At 54.4% G+C, this 13579-nt stretch overlaps 4 protein-coding genes across 4 annotated transcripts; 3 read left to right on the top strand and 1 right to left on the bottom strand.

The window, feature by feature from the left end:
• The first annotated feature begins 939 nt into the window (after window positions 1-939).
• K489DRAFT_212504 (uncharacterized protein) lies at window positions 940-2243 on the top strand. Its single transcript, XM_033599665.1, has one exon. It carries the CDS (start codon window positions 1155-1157, stop codon window positions 2154-2156), a length of 1002 nt encoding a protein of 333 aa, XP_033459667.1. The 5' UTR covers window positions 940-1154; the 3' UTR covers window positions 2157-2243.
• Window positions 2244-2309: 66 nt separating this feature from the next.
• Window positions 2310-3448, bottom strand: K489DRAFT_318937 (galactose oxidase; the record flags this gene model as incomplete). The annotated part of the gene is made up of 2 exons (XM_033601361.1): window positions 2310-3170; window positions 3275-3448. 2 exons carry the CDS (start codon window positions 3446-3448, stop codon window positions 2310-2312), a joined length of 1035 nt encoding a protein of 344 aa, XP_033459668.1.
• A 700-nt stretch (window positions 3449-4148) lies between these two features.
• Window positions 4149-6471, top strand: K489DRAFT_379999 (glutathione synthetase large chain). The gene is made up of 3 exons (XM_033604785.1): window positions 4149-4613; window positions 4716-4791; window positions 4847-6471. Exons 1-3 carry the CDS (start codon window positions 4315-4317, stop codon window positions 6089-6091), a joined length of 1620 nt encoding a protein of 539 aa, XP_033459669.1. The 5' UTR covers window positions 4149-4314; the 3' UTR covers window positions 6092-6471.
• A 2942-nt stretch (window positions 6472-9413) lies between these two features.
• Window positions 9414-10151, top strand: K489DRAFT_318805 (uncharacterized protein; the record flags this gene model as incomplete). Its single annotated transcript, XM_033601350.1, has 2 exons — window positions 9414-10026; window positions 10078-10151. Coding segments are annotated over 2 exons (687 nt in total), but the record flags the coding sequence as incomplete, so codon positions are not given.
• Window positions 10152-13579: the final 3428 nt, after the last annotated feature.

The following is a 13579-nucleotide window of genomic DNA, read 5'->3' on the forward strand; positions in this document are numbered from 1 at the left end:
CCACAACCCATGTCCCATCATAATACAGAACACGCGGCCGGCCATCCGCCATCGTCTCTACTGTCCACAGACACCGACCACCACACATACTAATGATGATTCCACCCGCAGCCAATTCCCGCTTTTCCACCATACATCCGCCAACCCTGCGAGACGCTCTCTCCCACTCTCCCTCCCTCTTCCTCCTGCATGCACATATGAGACTTACCGCTCCATTCCATTCCGAGGCGTGTATGTGGTGGGTGGTCCATCTAGTGTAGATCGCCCGAAGATCCCATTGAAAATTCTGCCGACAACGACGTTCCCGCCTCTGGGATGATGCCGTCCTCGAGTAAGACACCCCTCCCAGAAACGGGGTTCCGCGGATGAAAGAAGGGAATGATGCCATGATCAGGGTGATCACCGTCAATCATCCCGCTAGAGAGAGACACACACACACGAGTACAGTAGTTGGTTAATTTTTCTTCTAGTGTTGCTTCTAGCACGTAGAAGACCCGGCGAAGTGAAACGTGATCGGAAAACACCCGCATCACGGACACCTCATAAGTACATGGATGACTACGCTCAAGAAACAATGTAGCTACCCGTCGTCGTCGTCGTCGTCTTTTCTTCTAGTGTTGCTTCTAGCACGTAGAAGACCCGGCGAAGTGAAACGTGATCGGAAAACACCCGCATCACGGACACCTCATAAGTACATGGATGACTACGCTCAAGAAACAATGTAGCTACCCGTCGTCGTCGTCGTCGTCGTCGTCGCCGTCGTGCGATGGTAGTACGAGGAGCCGTGAAGATCGGCGAATCTCGCCGATCGGGGACTGTGAGAAAGAAAAAACCTTGATATTTGAGCGATGATGATGATGATGATGATGATAAGCGCGACCACAACGCTGTGCAGACCAGATGTCAAGGAAAAGTTGGCCGAACGGCGTCGGAATGGCGCGGATTCAGTCCTGCCCACAGTACCTAGGTAGTGTAGTGTGATTCGTAGTTGCTCCTGTTGGCGAATCCTCCTCTCTCCCTCCTCTGCCTCTAATTTCCGATCTTCATCGATCATCGCATCACAGATTTCCCCCAAGGTTTTTTGCACGCGCGCCCGCACCTTCACGTGTTTGGGCAGGAGAATCTGTTGACTTCCTCGTCGCGACCCACGGTTGATGTTGGACCTACACCGCAATAACCCTATGGAAGGTGGGATTTCTCGGGCGGCGTCATATCCATGTGATGAGCAGACCGCAGCAGCCGAAACGGAGCGCGCATACCGCCTGTCGTCGCTGTCCGGAAGAAGAGGCTGTCGTGTGCTGCTGTCGTGTGCTGCTGCGGCCGTCGTGTGCGTTGTCCGGCGGAATGATCGGCAAAGTCCCGGCTTTTATTTATTGTCACAGATATACCTGTTTTGCGTGTGTGCATTGCATGACGCTCCGCTCCCCTCGACCAAGATACAACACCCGGGCATGTTCCTCCACGGCCAGCCCGGGAATACGATCTCACCTTACACCCATCACAGTAGACCTGCATCGTCCCGGATGATCTCGTCTGGATCTCGCACGACTTTCCCTTTTTTTCCTTCTTCTTTTCTTTCCAGACGGAGAATGGAGGAGACGAAAGATGGACAGATCGATACCGTGCTCTTCTGTTGTTTCTACGTGTATACATCTGTACCAGGAGGCATTCCCCGTGATTTGACTGCGAATATGGACTGTGATTACACGCGGGCTGTTGCGCATACAGGATATATATATATATATGCAGGTAAGGTAGGTTGCTGGGATGGTGGAAAACCTCCTGCGCGGACACTCCACTTTCAGCCTCCTACAGCACCTGCTTTTCCCATCGCAGGGAACCACAGGGAGTTGTGGCCGCTGCAGACACCTCACCGCATCGTCAACGCTCAAGGACTGGTTACGGGGACTCTGCATCTTGGTCCTTGTAGATTTCGACTCGCGCGAACGCGGCGGATCTGGAGATCCCCTTTCCCTTTCTTCCCCTCTCTTCGTCTGAGACCGCGACCGCCTTGTGAGATCCCCTGTCATGGCGCATCTCGTGTCCGTCCGATTGGGAGATATGCAGGTTGTGTTCGTGTCTCGGATCTTGCCCTGCCTTTCCTTCACACCAGGGCCAGAGCCGCATTACAACGTCTGGGAGCCATTGTAGGATGAAGAGGATCTTGGGAACGCGTTTTGATAATCATCCGGACGGAAAACAGTCATCATCATCTTCATCACCACCCTCACACAGCCTATCATCAATCACGCACTACCAATCACAAACCTCTCATTCTCTCCCACCTTTCAACCACCTGATGAATGAGATCAAAACGTCAAAACCCACAGATCATCCAACCTCTCATTGCCCTCTCCCAACCCGCCCACCACCACCACCGCATCCCTCCCATCAACCTTCACGACCTCAGCATCAAACCACCCTCTCCCTCTGGGCTTCTCCTTCGCCTCCACCTTCGCCCACTCCCCATCCTCGATCCCATAGACCCAGACATCCTCCAACATCTTGCCCGCCCCCAGATGGCCCTCGGCGCTAGGATCGCTCTCGCCGAACAGCGTGACCAAACAGCTCCCCTTACCCGGGACCTCCACGCCCACCAGGCCCGCCACGCTCCTCGCCCCGGGCCCCCGCGTCCCGTCCGCGACGAACTCCCTCGTCTCCCACGTATCGCTCGCGATGTCGTAGACGTCCAGAGACCCGCCGATCTCCTCTTTCCCGTCGAAGCCGTTCATCCGGTAGATCTTGCAGGAGGTATATGCGATCGATGTCCCGCCGCGACTGGGGCCCGGTGCATCGCGGAGCTTCTTCCAGGACTTGTCGGCCAGGCTGAACGACCAGAGGTCGCCGAGGCGGCCGCTCGCGGGACAGCCGGCGTGCAGGTAGATCGTGGAGGCGGTCGGGTCGCTGGTGAGGGTGTGGTAGCTCCGGGCGGAAGGATATCCTTCTTCTGATGGTGATGAGGGTGATGAAGGTTGGAGAAGACTCCATGAGGAGGCGGTGGTGTCTAGAGTCCAGAGTGCGCCGGATTCCTCGATCGCGGCCATGCTGGGCCCGCCGCGGCCGGAGAAGAGGTAGATTTTGTCATGGAGGGTCGTCGTGGCGGTGCCGACGCGCGGAGATGGTGATGGCGAGGTCTCGGTGTTGTTTGGGATGGTGGAGACGGAGAGGGACTGACTGTCTACATGATGGAAGAGTCGGTGTCAGGGGGTTTTTCACGTTTGTCGCGGAATTTTCTTTCGTCGATGGAGTGGTAGGCGATGGACCTACCTTTCACTGGGTTCCCTCCCAGCGTGACTTTGTGCACGTCGTTGTCGCGTGGCTCGCGCGGTTGGAGTTCGCCGCCGAAGACGTAGACAGTGTTGCCGACGGCGCTGACGGTGTGGGAGGAACGTTGGAGTTCTGGGGAGGAGATCAGACGATTCCAGGCCGCTGAGATTGTTTTTGCCATGATGATTGTTATAAACAATAATAACAACAGTGACAGAGAGAGGACGGTAAATGTGAGATGGTCTGAGGACGGACTGGGAAATCTGAATTGGAATCGTTACTGTATAACAGTCAATTTATGTATTTATATATATGTAGGCACATGTACAATCTCTGTTGTGATGTATCCACCGAGTATCGACTTAATAACATTATATGTGATGACTGTGAAGGGAGAGCGAGAGCAACAGGTATCGGCGGACCATCATGGTCCTCAAATCCTTCCGCCAGAGGAAAAGCAACTCCCAGTGACATACAAAGGAGATATCATTGGCAGATGGAGAAAGATTGTCCAGTATATACTAAGCATATATGTAAGTTGCAGCACATTGACGATCTTCGTGCAGGGCGTGTAGTTGCCACGCGTGCGGCTTCTCCCATTGGGCAATCAACGATATGGCCGGTGTACATGCAGGTGATGTTCAAACAGACCTCTCCAGTAATGGACCGCTGAGGCTATTCACACCCTGCCCAGGTGGAATAGATATGGGTGAAAGATGCAAGTCTTGGATTAAAACGAATTCATCCCGTCTGATCATCGGTGCTGCTGTCTGTTCCAATGGCGGGGCAGCACAAATCCTTATCGATAATGGTGGGCGGGCCGGCAACAGCCAGAATTACGACATCGGGTAGTTTATTTCATTGTGCTGACAATCCATCCACGCGGGACGGCGTTTGATTACAGAGCACAGAGAGAGGACCGACTATACCTGCATCGGAGACATTTCTGAAGAGACAAACATCTAGACTACTCGGCTGCTGTGATTCAAAAGGTCTCATAACTTGTCCTAGGAAGACGAACCCACCATCCTTCGAGTGGCCTCTCCAATGGCGGACTTCTATCCCTCCTATCCTCCCTCCCTGAACCCTCAACAAGAAGAATACCTCCTCAGCAATGCAAAGGACTACTCCATCGCCCATGGACTCGCTGTTCGGCCGCCGACGTCGGATGCTTTGAAAGCGCAGGATCCTGCCGGGTTGTTGGCCACGACTGCACCGATCACATTATTCCCGAGTCTGTTTCCAAAAGTGTGTTTCGACCAGGCCAAGTCCGTCGCCCAGGCGTACAATGAGCTGTATTCGGGAATCGCGAGTGATGAGGGATGGTTGACGGGAATTGTTGAGGAGTATGTCTTCTGTTCGATGATTGTCCTTACAGGATGAAGATCAATCATCACACTTCATCGTTTCGGCAATGGAAATTCTAATAATGGTTGATTGACTTACAGACTGGCTCAAATCGATGATTTCATGGCGGGACTGTGGAAGGTCCATCAAGCAGTCAAATCGGAAGGTTACGCTCAAGTTGGTCTCAACCCACACCTTTAATCTGCAACTCGAATTGACGACAGGTGATCAGTCGCTCGACTTAGGACTATTCCGTTCGGATTACATGGTCCACCTCGACAAGTCTTCAGGCGCAAGTCAGCCTTCCGTCAAGCAAGTAGAGTTTAACACGATAGCCTCATCCTTCGGTGGTCTCTCTACTCGTGTCTCCGAGTTGCATCAATTTCTGAATTCCATTGACGCGTATCCTGAAGAAATCTCATCGATTGTCAACAGCTCGACTCTGCCAGCCAATTCATCCAGTCCATCCTTAGCCCTTGGCCTCGCCAAAGCACATGAAGCATATGGGCCATCAAGCAAACAACTCCCCACATGCGTCATCTTCCTCGTCCAGGATCCCGAACGCAATGTCTTCGACCAGCGACACATCGAATATAATTTAAACAAAACCCACAACATCCGAACATTCCGCTTACCTTTCGACCGCGTCCTCCAAGACACGAAGCTAGACGATGGCCGAAAACTCATCTACACCCCTCCATCCATGCCGACCCGCCACTTCGAAGTCACCGTCGTCTACTTCCGCGCAGGCTACGCCCCGTCCGAATACACCTCCGAAGCCCACTGGTCCGGCCGTCTGCACCTCGAACGCAGCGCAGCAATCAAATGTCCCAGCGTCTTGACCCAACTCGCCGGCACCAAAAAGGTCCAACAAGTCCTCGCGACGCCCCACTCCCCACACCTCGCACGTTTCCTCTCGGACCCAAGCACCGCCTCGTCCATCCTCTCCACCTTCGCCCCGATCTACCCCCTCGACAGCACCTCCCCCGCCGGGAAAGACGCCCGCGCCCTCGCCACGGATCCGGAGACCGCGGCCCGCTACGTGCTCAAACCCCAGCGCGAAGGCGGCGGCAACAACATCTACCGCCGCAACATCCCCGCTTTCCTGGACTCCCTCCCGGAGTCCCACTGGCCGGCCTACATCCTGATGGAGATGATCGAGCCGCCGGCCCAGCGCAACGCGATCCTCCGCTTCGGCGCGACTGCCGAGGAGGGCAGCCCCTCTTCTTCTGTCCAGACGGGAGGCGTGATTTGCGAGCTGGGAATCTATGGGGTCTGTCTGTGGGAGCGACCTACCACTACTACTACTGCTGCTGCTTCGACGAATGGTGGGAGGGTCGGCGATGACGCCCCGCCGCGTCCGATCCTCAGGGAGAATTTCGAGGCTGGATATCTCCTCCGCACCAAAGGCGATCAGAGCGAGGAAGGGGGCGTCGCGGCGGGCTTCGGATCGGTGGATAGTCCGTGTTTGGTATGAGGAGTGGATTGTTTTTTCCCTCATTTTCTTTCCATTTTTGGGGGGTTTTTTTCGGGGTTTCCAGATGAGGAAGCTATAGAGAGCGAGGAAATTGGGAAAGTGGGAGGGTGAGGAAAGGAGGCAAGGATTTCTTTCCGTTGCGATTTCAACTTTGCTGCTCTCCAGCTATGAAATACCGTGTGCGAATCCCTCCTCGTCGTCATGTCCGTCGTGGTGAGTGGGACCGTGGGCATGAAGTGAACAGAAAACCTTACCTGTTTCCCGATGTTTCCGAGTCTCTCTGTGGGAAACTTGCTTCTCCCGTTTTTAGTAAAGGAACACCTTGGCTAGAATTACTATTGTTGTGAGTAATGAGGAAGACTGGAGACCGTACGGACGGATGCTCTCGTCTCTCTCTTCTTCCTCTCTCACTCTCGCGCTCGCTCGCTCTCATCGCTCCGATGCGGTATGTGTCTCACCCTGTCCAACGGTCTTCTCATGTCTAGCCCTGCTCTATAAGCCCTTTTCAGAATCAACGGCGTAAGATCGCGGTACTCCCTCCCTACGCACACCCCGGGACGTTTGCGTCGTGCAGATTCACGATAGTGGCTCAATATCCCCCGGAGGCGATGGCCCGTTGCTGCCGCGGCGTGGGAAGCCGAACCGGAGTTCCTGCAGGGATATCTTCTTCAACCCAGACGAGGTGTGTGGAATGCTGCCGTCTAGATGGATGGCTCTCACTTTCATTGGGAGTCGGGACTCGCACTGGACGGAAGATGGGAGGGGGATTTTATGTGGGTTTACTTAGAGTCCGCGGAGTGTGCGGGGTTGATTTCACAGTACTGGTGATTGAGGATGGTGACGATGATGATGGAGGTTATACCTTCCTCAATTACCGTCGTTGATCGTCATTGCGTCATGAGTCGCCGGATAGTTCTGAGCACGATCGCACGGGCTGGCAGATTATGACGGTCCAAGGAAAGTACCAACCTCGTATCCCGGGGCGCTCGATCTCGACTACACAATTTGAACTCGCCTGTGCTTTCATTGAAGATTGAATGTCTAAACCGAAAGGAGTGGATCGCCTGTCCTCCGTCTGGATTCGTCTTGCTCTGGTGGAACCATCAACGGTCGTTGGGTTCGTCGGAGGGCTCCCGACACAGAGAAACGGAGAACGACAACCGTTGGGAGTGAGTGAGACAACGCGGAAGATCTATCGAAGACGAAACGACGGGCGGAGGAGGGAAGAAAGCTTGGACACTTTGCCGTGAGATGTCCTCTCTTGCTGGTTGATGGACGAAAGAACAACCCCAGCTTGAGTGGACATTGCATTGAGGCAAGGATGAGACTGATACCGATGAATTGATATTGGTCGGAGGCCAATCGTGAGCTAGACGTGTCATGCATGTCATTCACCCGCCCAGATGCATTTCAGATGTGCGGCGGCGTTGTTGAGTGCATTTGATCTGATTTCACTATCGCCGTCTGCAGATGTTCGCGCATTGTCCTCCACGGAACGCGCCGCCGCCTCGTCCGCCCATCCACCATCACTCCCGACGTCCCGCCATTGTCCATAAACAGTCTAGAGCCCGCCCCCTTCTCCCAACATCACCACCGACCCGGCTGCAGGCGGACGAATTCAATGGATTTGGAAGGACTTAGCATTTTCTATCCCTGGACCATGATTCAAACGGCTGTGCCATGATTCATTCGCAATTTCGGACAAGGACAAAGTCTAGTGCCCACTCTGAAGCATCTTGCGGGCTCTGATTTGCTTGCCGTAGGAAATTCCTTGCAAGACAAATGTCCACTGGGGAGTCCGCCGTTTTCCTCCTGCCTTGGAAACGCATGCTTGATTCCTTTGTCAGGACTGAATGCTTGCCGGGCTGGTGTGAGGCTTTCGCGGCTTTCATCGTTCGCATCATACAGTGGCGTGATGCGACTCATCTGATATACATTCATCACAGCGAAAAGCCAATAAAATGTGGCTCTCATCGCATGCTCATCAGTGTGGCATGACCAAGAGATGAACACTTCTCACACCGTGACCTAGTTGGGTGGGCTGCGTGGTCGGCAACATCCCCGAAATAGAGACAGACAAAATGTGGGTCTTTCCGATGACTACGGGCATTTACCTACATCTTACGTGGTTGGAAAAGCATGCATAGCACAGGGTGACACCGGTCCATCGTACAATGCCAATGTGATGATCTGCTGATGGACATTTCACGGCTGCAGGCGGATCCCAGTCCGACCAGACTCGCACTCGACGCTGCATGGAACCTTGTACATCTCACAGCACGAAATTCATTGCTCCCGGGATAATAATGATCATCAGCGCGACTAGACTGCGGCAAATATTAAGCCCTGCCGAAAAGGAAGATCAGAACGCCACACTCCCATTCCACTAGTGTCATGTATCAACGTCTTTGCATCCGACTGGATGCCAGGCCTCCATGGCCAACAAAAAAGCGATTTACCACGCGGCTGTTCGCACGATTGCACTGGTTCCCACCCGTTCTAAGCCAACGATGCGGCGGTCCCATCGTGTGGTTCTTTCTCGGAGCAGGCAGGAATGCCTAGCCGGGTGTGTGTCGATGCTGTCGTGTACCACACCATTTTCGCGCTTTTCTTGTCAGCTCTGACGTCTGTAGCTCACTCCTCCGTTCTTTTCCTGGGTGTCGAATGCAATGGCGACTTAATTCCTGCTTCCGCGAGATCCATTCTTTTTCATTGTTGTCTGGGGAGAGCTCGGGTACCATCACCACCATCGCTGCTGTCACCAGATGGAGCTACATTGGGATGCTGCATTGGTGATGTACTTGCTGACCGTGTGTTACTGATGATCATACCTCCGATGTGTCTTGTCGAACCCCCAGCAACACCGCCGCAGTCTTTTCCGGAATAATCCTATTCACTCTTTTTTCCTACAGTATCCTCTCTCTCACGAGGCAAGAATCTCTATTTCGAGCTTTCAGCACTTGCTATGCGCTGAACGCCTCGTTCCTTTCCTTCGCGCCGCCGATTTGACGACCTCGTTTCGCAAACTATTCGAATTATCGACAAGATGTTGCGGAGGGTCTTTCTTCTCGTCGTCTTGGGCGTCACATCAGCTTTCTCGTTCGTCTCACCTGATCTTGACAATGTCCTTGAAGCCCGACAAACTTTGCAGAATGGCCCGACAACGACTGCAGCGACTGCGGGTCCTACTGGTGCCACTTCTGGAGCTGTATCGACTTCTACCAGCATAACTCAAACCTCATCTGGCGGAACGGCTATCCCGACGACTTTCTCATCTTCAACGATTTCCAATCAGACTGCGAGTGCTGCGACGAATACGCTAATGTCGACGATACTACCAACAGCGACCAACGGTACCAATGCAACAAATGGAACATCTTCCCTCACAGCAAATCCTTTACCGATTGCGCCACCGATGACTCCAGCCTTGGCCATTGGAGGCGTTCTACTGATCATCGCAGGGCTAGCTTTATGTTTCGTCGGGATCAAACACAATGCCGTTCAAATCTTCATCAGCACCACGCTCCTCTTGACTTTGGCCATTGAGGTCCTTATCATCTACGTCATGAACCCTCCAATCACGGACGCAGTCCAAGGCGCCTACCTCGTGGCCGGCGTGATCCCGGGTCTGATCGGAGGTGGCGTGGCGATCATTTTCAAGGAAATGTCCGAGGGTGCGGGATGTTTCCTCGGAGGGTTCTGCTTCGCCATGTGGCTGTTGTGTCTCGCTCCTGGCGGGTTGATCGCTGACAAAGTCGGCCGGATTGTCTTGCTGCTCGTCTTTGCGGTGGTGGCCTGGATCACCAACTGGAGCCGTTATACGCGCAGCTATGGAATTATCGTGTGCACCGCTTTTGCTGGATCGTCTGCGTTCATACTGGGCGTGGACTGCTTGAGTCGTGTCGGTCTGAAAGAGTTCTGGATGTATATTTGGGGTAAGATTGACCATTCATGGATTACTGTTGCGTAACGCTGACGATGTGCAGATCTCAATCCGAATGTTTTCCCACTCGACACAGATACCTACCCAATCACACGCAACATACAAGCAGAACAAGCTTGTGTCATCGTCGTGGCCGTTTTGGGTGTGCTTACTCAATTCCAGATCTGGAAGGTTATCAAGGCCCACCGACAGAAACAGGACGCCGAACGCTTGCAGGATGAAGAAAGCCGCGACGTCATGGAATCTGAGCTTGGACGAAACCTGGAGGACCGGAATCGCCGGGAGCGCAAAGTCTGGGAGAATGCCTACGGTGATGGAGATGGGGACAAGAGCCACGACTCGGGGATCGGCTCGTCCATCGGAAGTCCAAAAACAACCAATGGCATCAGCGTAAAGGAGAAAGAAGTCGGCGAGCGCGTCAGCGACCACGAGCTCAGCCGGACCACTACGTTTGCCAGCCAGGAAGCGTACCCCATGGCCGACCTTCGTCCTATGTCTGCAGACGGCAGATCGATTGTGGAACTCATCCCCAGTGAACCGCCAATGTCGCCGAGAACAGTCTGGTCTTCCAAAAGCATTTCTAAGCGCATTTCCACGGCCTCGATGAGATTGCGAGGGCTTAAACCCGCATCGACTACGCAAGACCGTTCGGCGACTGCCAGCCAGACTGCTGGTTCCGAAAGAGCAGCATCAACGCATGCGGGCGATGCTGCTGAAAATGACAATGACAATGCTGATGCGTTCACTATTGGTTCCGACGACGATGATCGAGCTTCTTCGATAGCGGCCACCATGGCGGAGGAGCCTGATTTTGGCGCGCTTTCGCGACCGCCATCTACGGCTTGTCCCAGCCCAGCGATGCCGACTTCAAGGTTCTCCATGACTGATGCGCTGTCTGCTGCACTAAATGAGCACAGTGAGAACTTCGAGGCTGGTGCGGATGATGACGATGAGGTGGTCAAGAAGCGGCCCGTGTCCAGCTTGAAGGTGAAGAACGATGATGGCAGCTCGATCATGACGGCAGAAAAGGAAGAGAAGACAACCGACAAGGCAACGACATCATTTGCAACGTTGACGGCCGATGCTCTCCCAGGATCATTCTCACGTGCTGCATTGAGCTATCGCACTAATGAATGGGCAAAGGAAGCAGGACGAGATGCAGAACCTATCGTTGAGACCGATGTTCCAGAGGCCTTCCCTGAAGAATCAGTCCGAGTCGACAAAGAGGATGCTGCCGCCCGGGCAAGGGCGAAAGAAAACAATGCCGCCAAGGTCAAACCAGTTGTGGTGGTTCCGCCCAAGATTGAGCTTGTCGCTGCGCAACCTCGAGCGTCTTTGATGAGCAATTCGGATGGGAGCAGCAGCAAAGCCACCTCGCGTCCCGTATCAGATGCTGCACAGTCGCCAACACAGAGCACTTCCGATCCTACGCCTTCGTCATTACCTCCCACCCGTCAACAAAGTATGGCTTCTACTCAGGATACCCAGCTCTTACTTTCGCCAGAAACAAAGCCGCGCGTCATGTCTTCGGCATCTATGATTTCGCCAGATCGAGCTGTGCCTGTCGACTCTCCTATGGCTGGACAGAACGTCCCTCCGTTGGCGCTCAATAGGTCGTCTTCACAACAGTTAGAAGTGGCTTCTCCTATCAGACCTCGCGAGAGTATGGGGACTGCATCACCTTCGCCTAAAAAGCCAATGACCAACCTACTAGATGTTCGCAACGAAAGAATACGTTCACGCATTGGAACTACATCACTAACGGATATCGCTCGCGAATCACGCATCCAGTCCACCTCTTCAGCAGCAGGAAGTCTAACGCGCTCGTCGACCACGCCAGTATCAGATACCGCTGCGCCGAACTCCACTCTACCAATCGCCTCTGCTCACGCATCACAAACGAGCGATCTTAACCTCCTGCCGTCTCGATCTCTCTCTTCTCTAGGCCAAAGTCCTCACACGACGGTCATGCAACCGGGAGAGTTCCGCAGTCAATCTCCCGAAGAGATGACTCTGGCCGAAAGACGAGCCCTCATCATCCAATCCCGACCCGAGTCCGCCCTGGCCAACGAAAACCGCTCTCCTTCCGCCATGGGCATGCCACGACGTCTCAGCGGCGCCATCAGTCCACCACCAGCCGGCGGCTACCGCCCGCCCTCCTCCCTCGCCACGCCTCTCATGCGTCAAACCTCCGCCAGTCCCCTCTCAGGCGACTACACCCGCTCAAGCTCCTCCCTCGCCCTGCGACAAAACACCCTGAGCCCACCGCCCCAGGGCACCTCCTCCACCCCTCGCGCCCGCCGCAGCTCCCAATCCCTCCTCTCAACCTCCCCAATAACCCCCTCCACTATCCAACCCCTAACCTCCCCGCCCCACGCCACCCGCCCCGTCTTCGACGCCAGCAAACAAGCCTCGATCCGCACGCAATGGCTCAATTCCACCTCATCGGGAACCCCGGCCGCCGCCGCCGCGCAATCTACCGACGCCCATCTCGCCCGCATGCATGCCCTCCGCCAGCAAGTCGCGGCGGAAACCCGCGCGCGCGAGGACGCCGAGCGCTCCCGCCAAGACCATCTCGATCGCGCGATGCGCTCGGGGGCCGGGAACCACTCCCACCGCGAGGCGCTGAAGCGGATGCAGGCGAAGGCTGATGTCGGCTCTACGAACCCGTCTGCATCTGCGGGGAGCGATGGGTTGTTCTCCCCGCAAGCGAAAGGCGATCTCTCCGCCGGACGGGGTCGCCGGTCGAGTTCGGTGAAGCCGCCGCCGCAGGTCCTCGGTGGTGCGAGTGCGGCTGGGATGAGGAGAGGCAGTTCGGTGACGAGATGGGGTGCTAATTCACCTGGCCTTGCAGGTGGGATCGGCACGCCAGCAGGGATAAGGAGGAGGGATAGTGATTTGAATCGCGGAGGGTGGGATGGGAGGACGAGTCGGCAGGCTTGATCCTCACTCTCTTGGGTGTTGAAAGCGGAATGCGTTTAGATTGGTCGCAGGGAGATATCATTGACCTTGGAGAGCTGGGAAACCACGAATGTATGACCAGTTATTCTCTTTTTCTGATGCACATTATTTTTGGGAAATCTTTTGGGGAAGGTATGATGGCTATATCTACTTCTACTGCAACCGCAGTTTCTTTTTTACTGGGTACATAGAGACATATGTGGCTTTATAGATGATAGAAGAAAACGACTTCTTTGTGTGAAATTTCGCCTGGGTCGTTCCAAGTGATTGCAGCGGTGATCGCAATGGACTTGCTTTCAGACATGGAGCACCGATATCATATAAGAGGACGACTTGGTGAAAGGTTTGGAAAGTTTTGTTCTGAGTTTTGATCGTGATCTCATATGGCATACCGTCCTCGTCGAGCTGCGCCAGCATGGGAATCGCTCTGGCACATCCGCCAACAGTCCCCTGCCGAATACATGCAGCTATACATCTATCATGATCTCCACGCCCGTGACTCGCGGCGTAGTCCAGAAATTCAGCCGAGCGATCTGATATCGTTGTCGTTTTCCTCCATATTGTTTCTTCCTTCGACGAACTCT

The sequence above is a fragment of the Dissoconium aciculare genome, assembly GCF_010015565.1.
Source record: "Dissoconium aciculare CBS 342.82 unplaced genomic scaffold K489scaffold_6, whole genome shotgun sequence".
Taxonomy (NCBI): Eukaryota; Fungi; Ascomycota; class Dothideomycetes; order Mycosphaerellales; family Dissoconiaceae; genus Dissoconium; species Dissoconium aciculare.

Coding starts and splice junctions, on each gene's coding strand:
- K489DRAFT_212504 (XM_033599665.1), top strand. CDS start 1,155: ATGTTGGACCTACACCGCAATAACCCTATGGAAGGTGGGATTTCTCGG.
- K489DRAFT_379999 (XM_033604785.1), top strand. CDS start 4,315: ATGGCGGACTTCTATCCCTCCTATCCTCCCTCCCTGAACCCTCAACAA. Junction 4,614..4,715: donor TTGACGGGAATTGTTGAGGA/GTATGTCTTCTG, acceptor ATTGACTTACAG/ACTGGCTCAAATCGATGATT. Junction 4,792..4,846: donor AATCGGAAGGTTACGCTCAA/GTTGGTCTCAAC, acceptor ACAGGTGATCAG/TCGCTCGACTTAGGACTATT.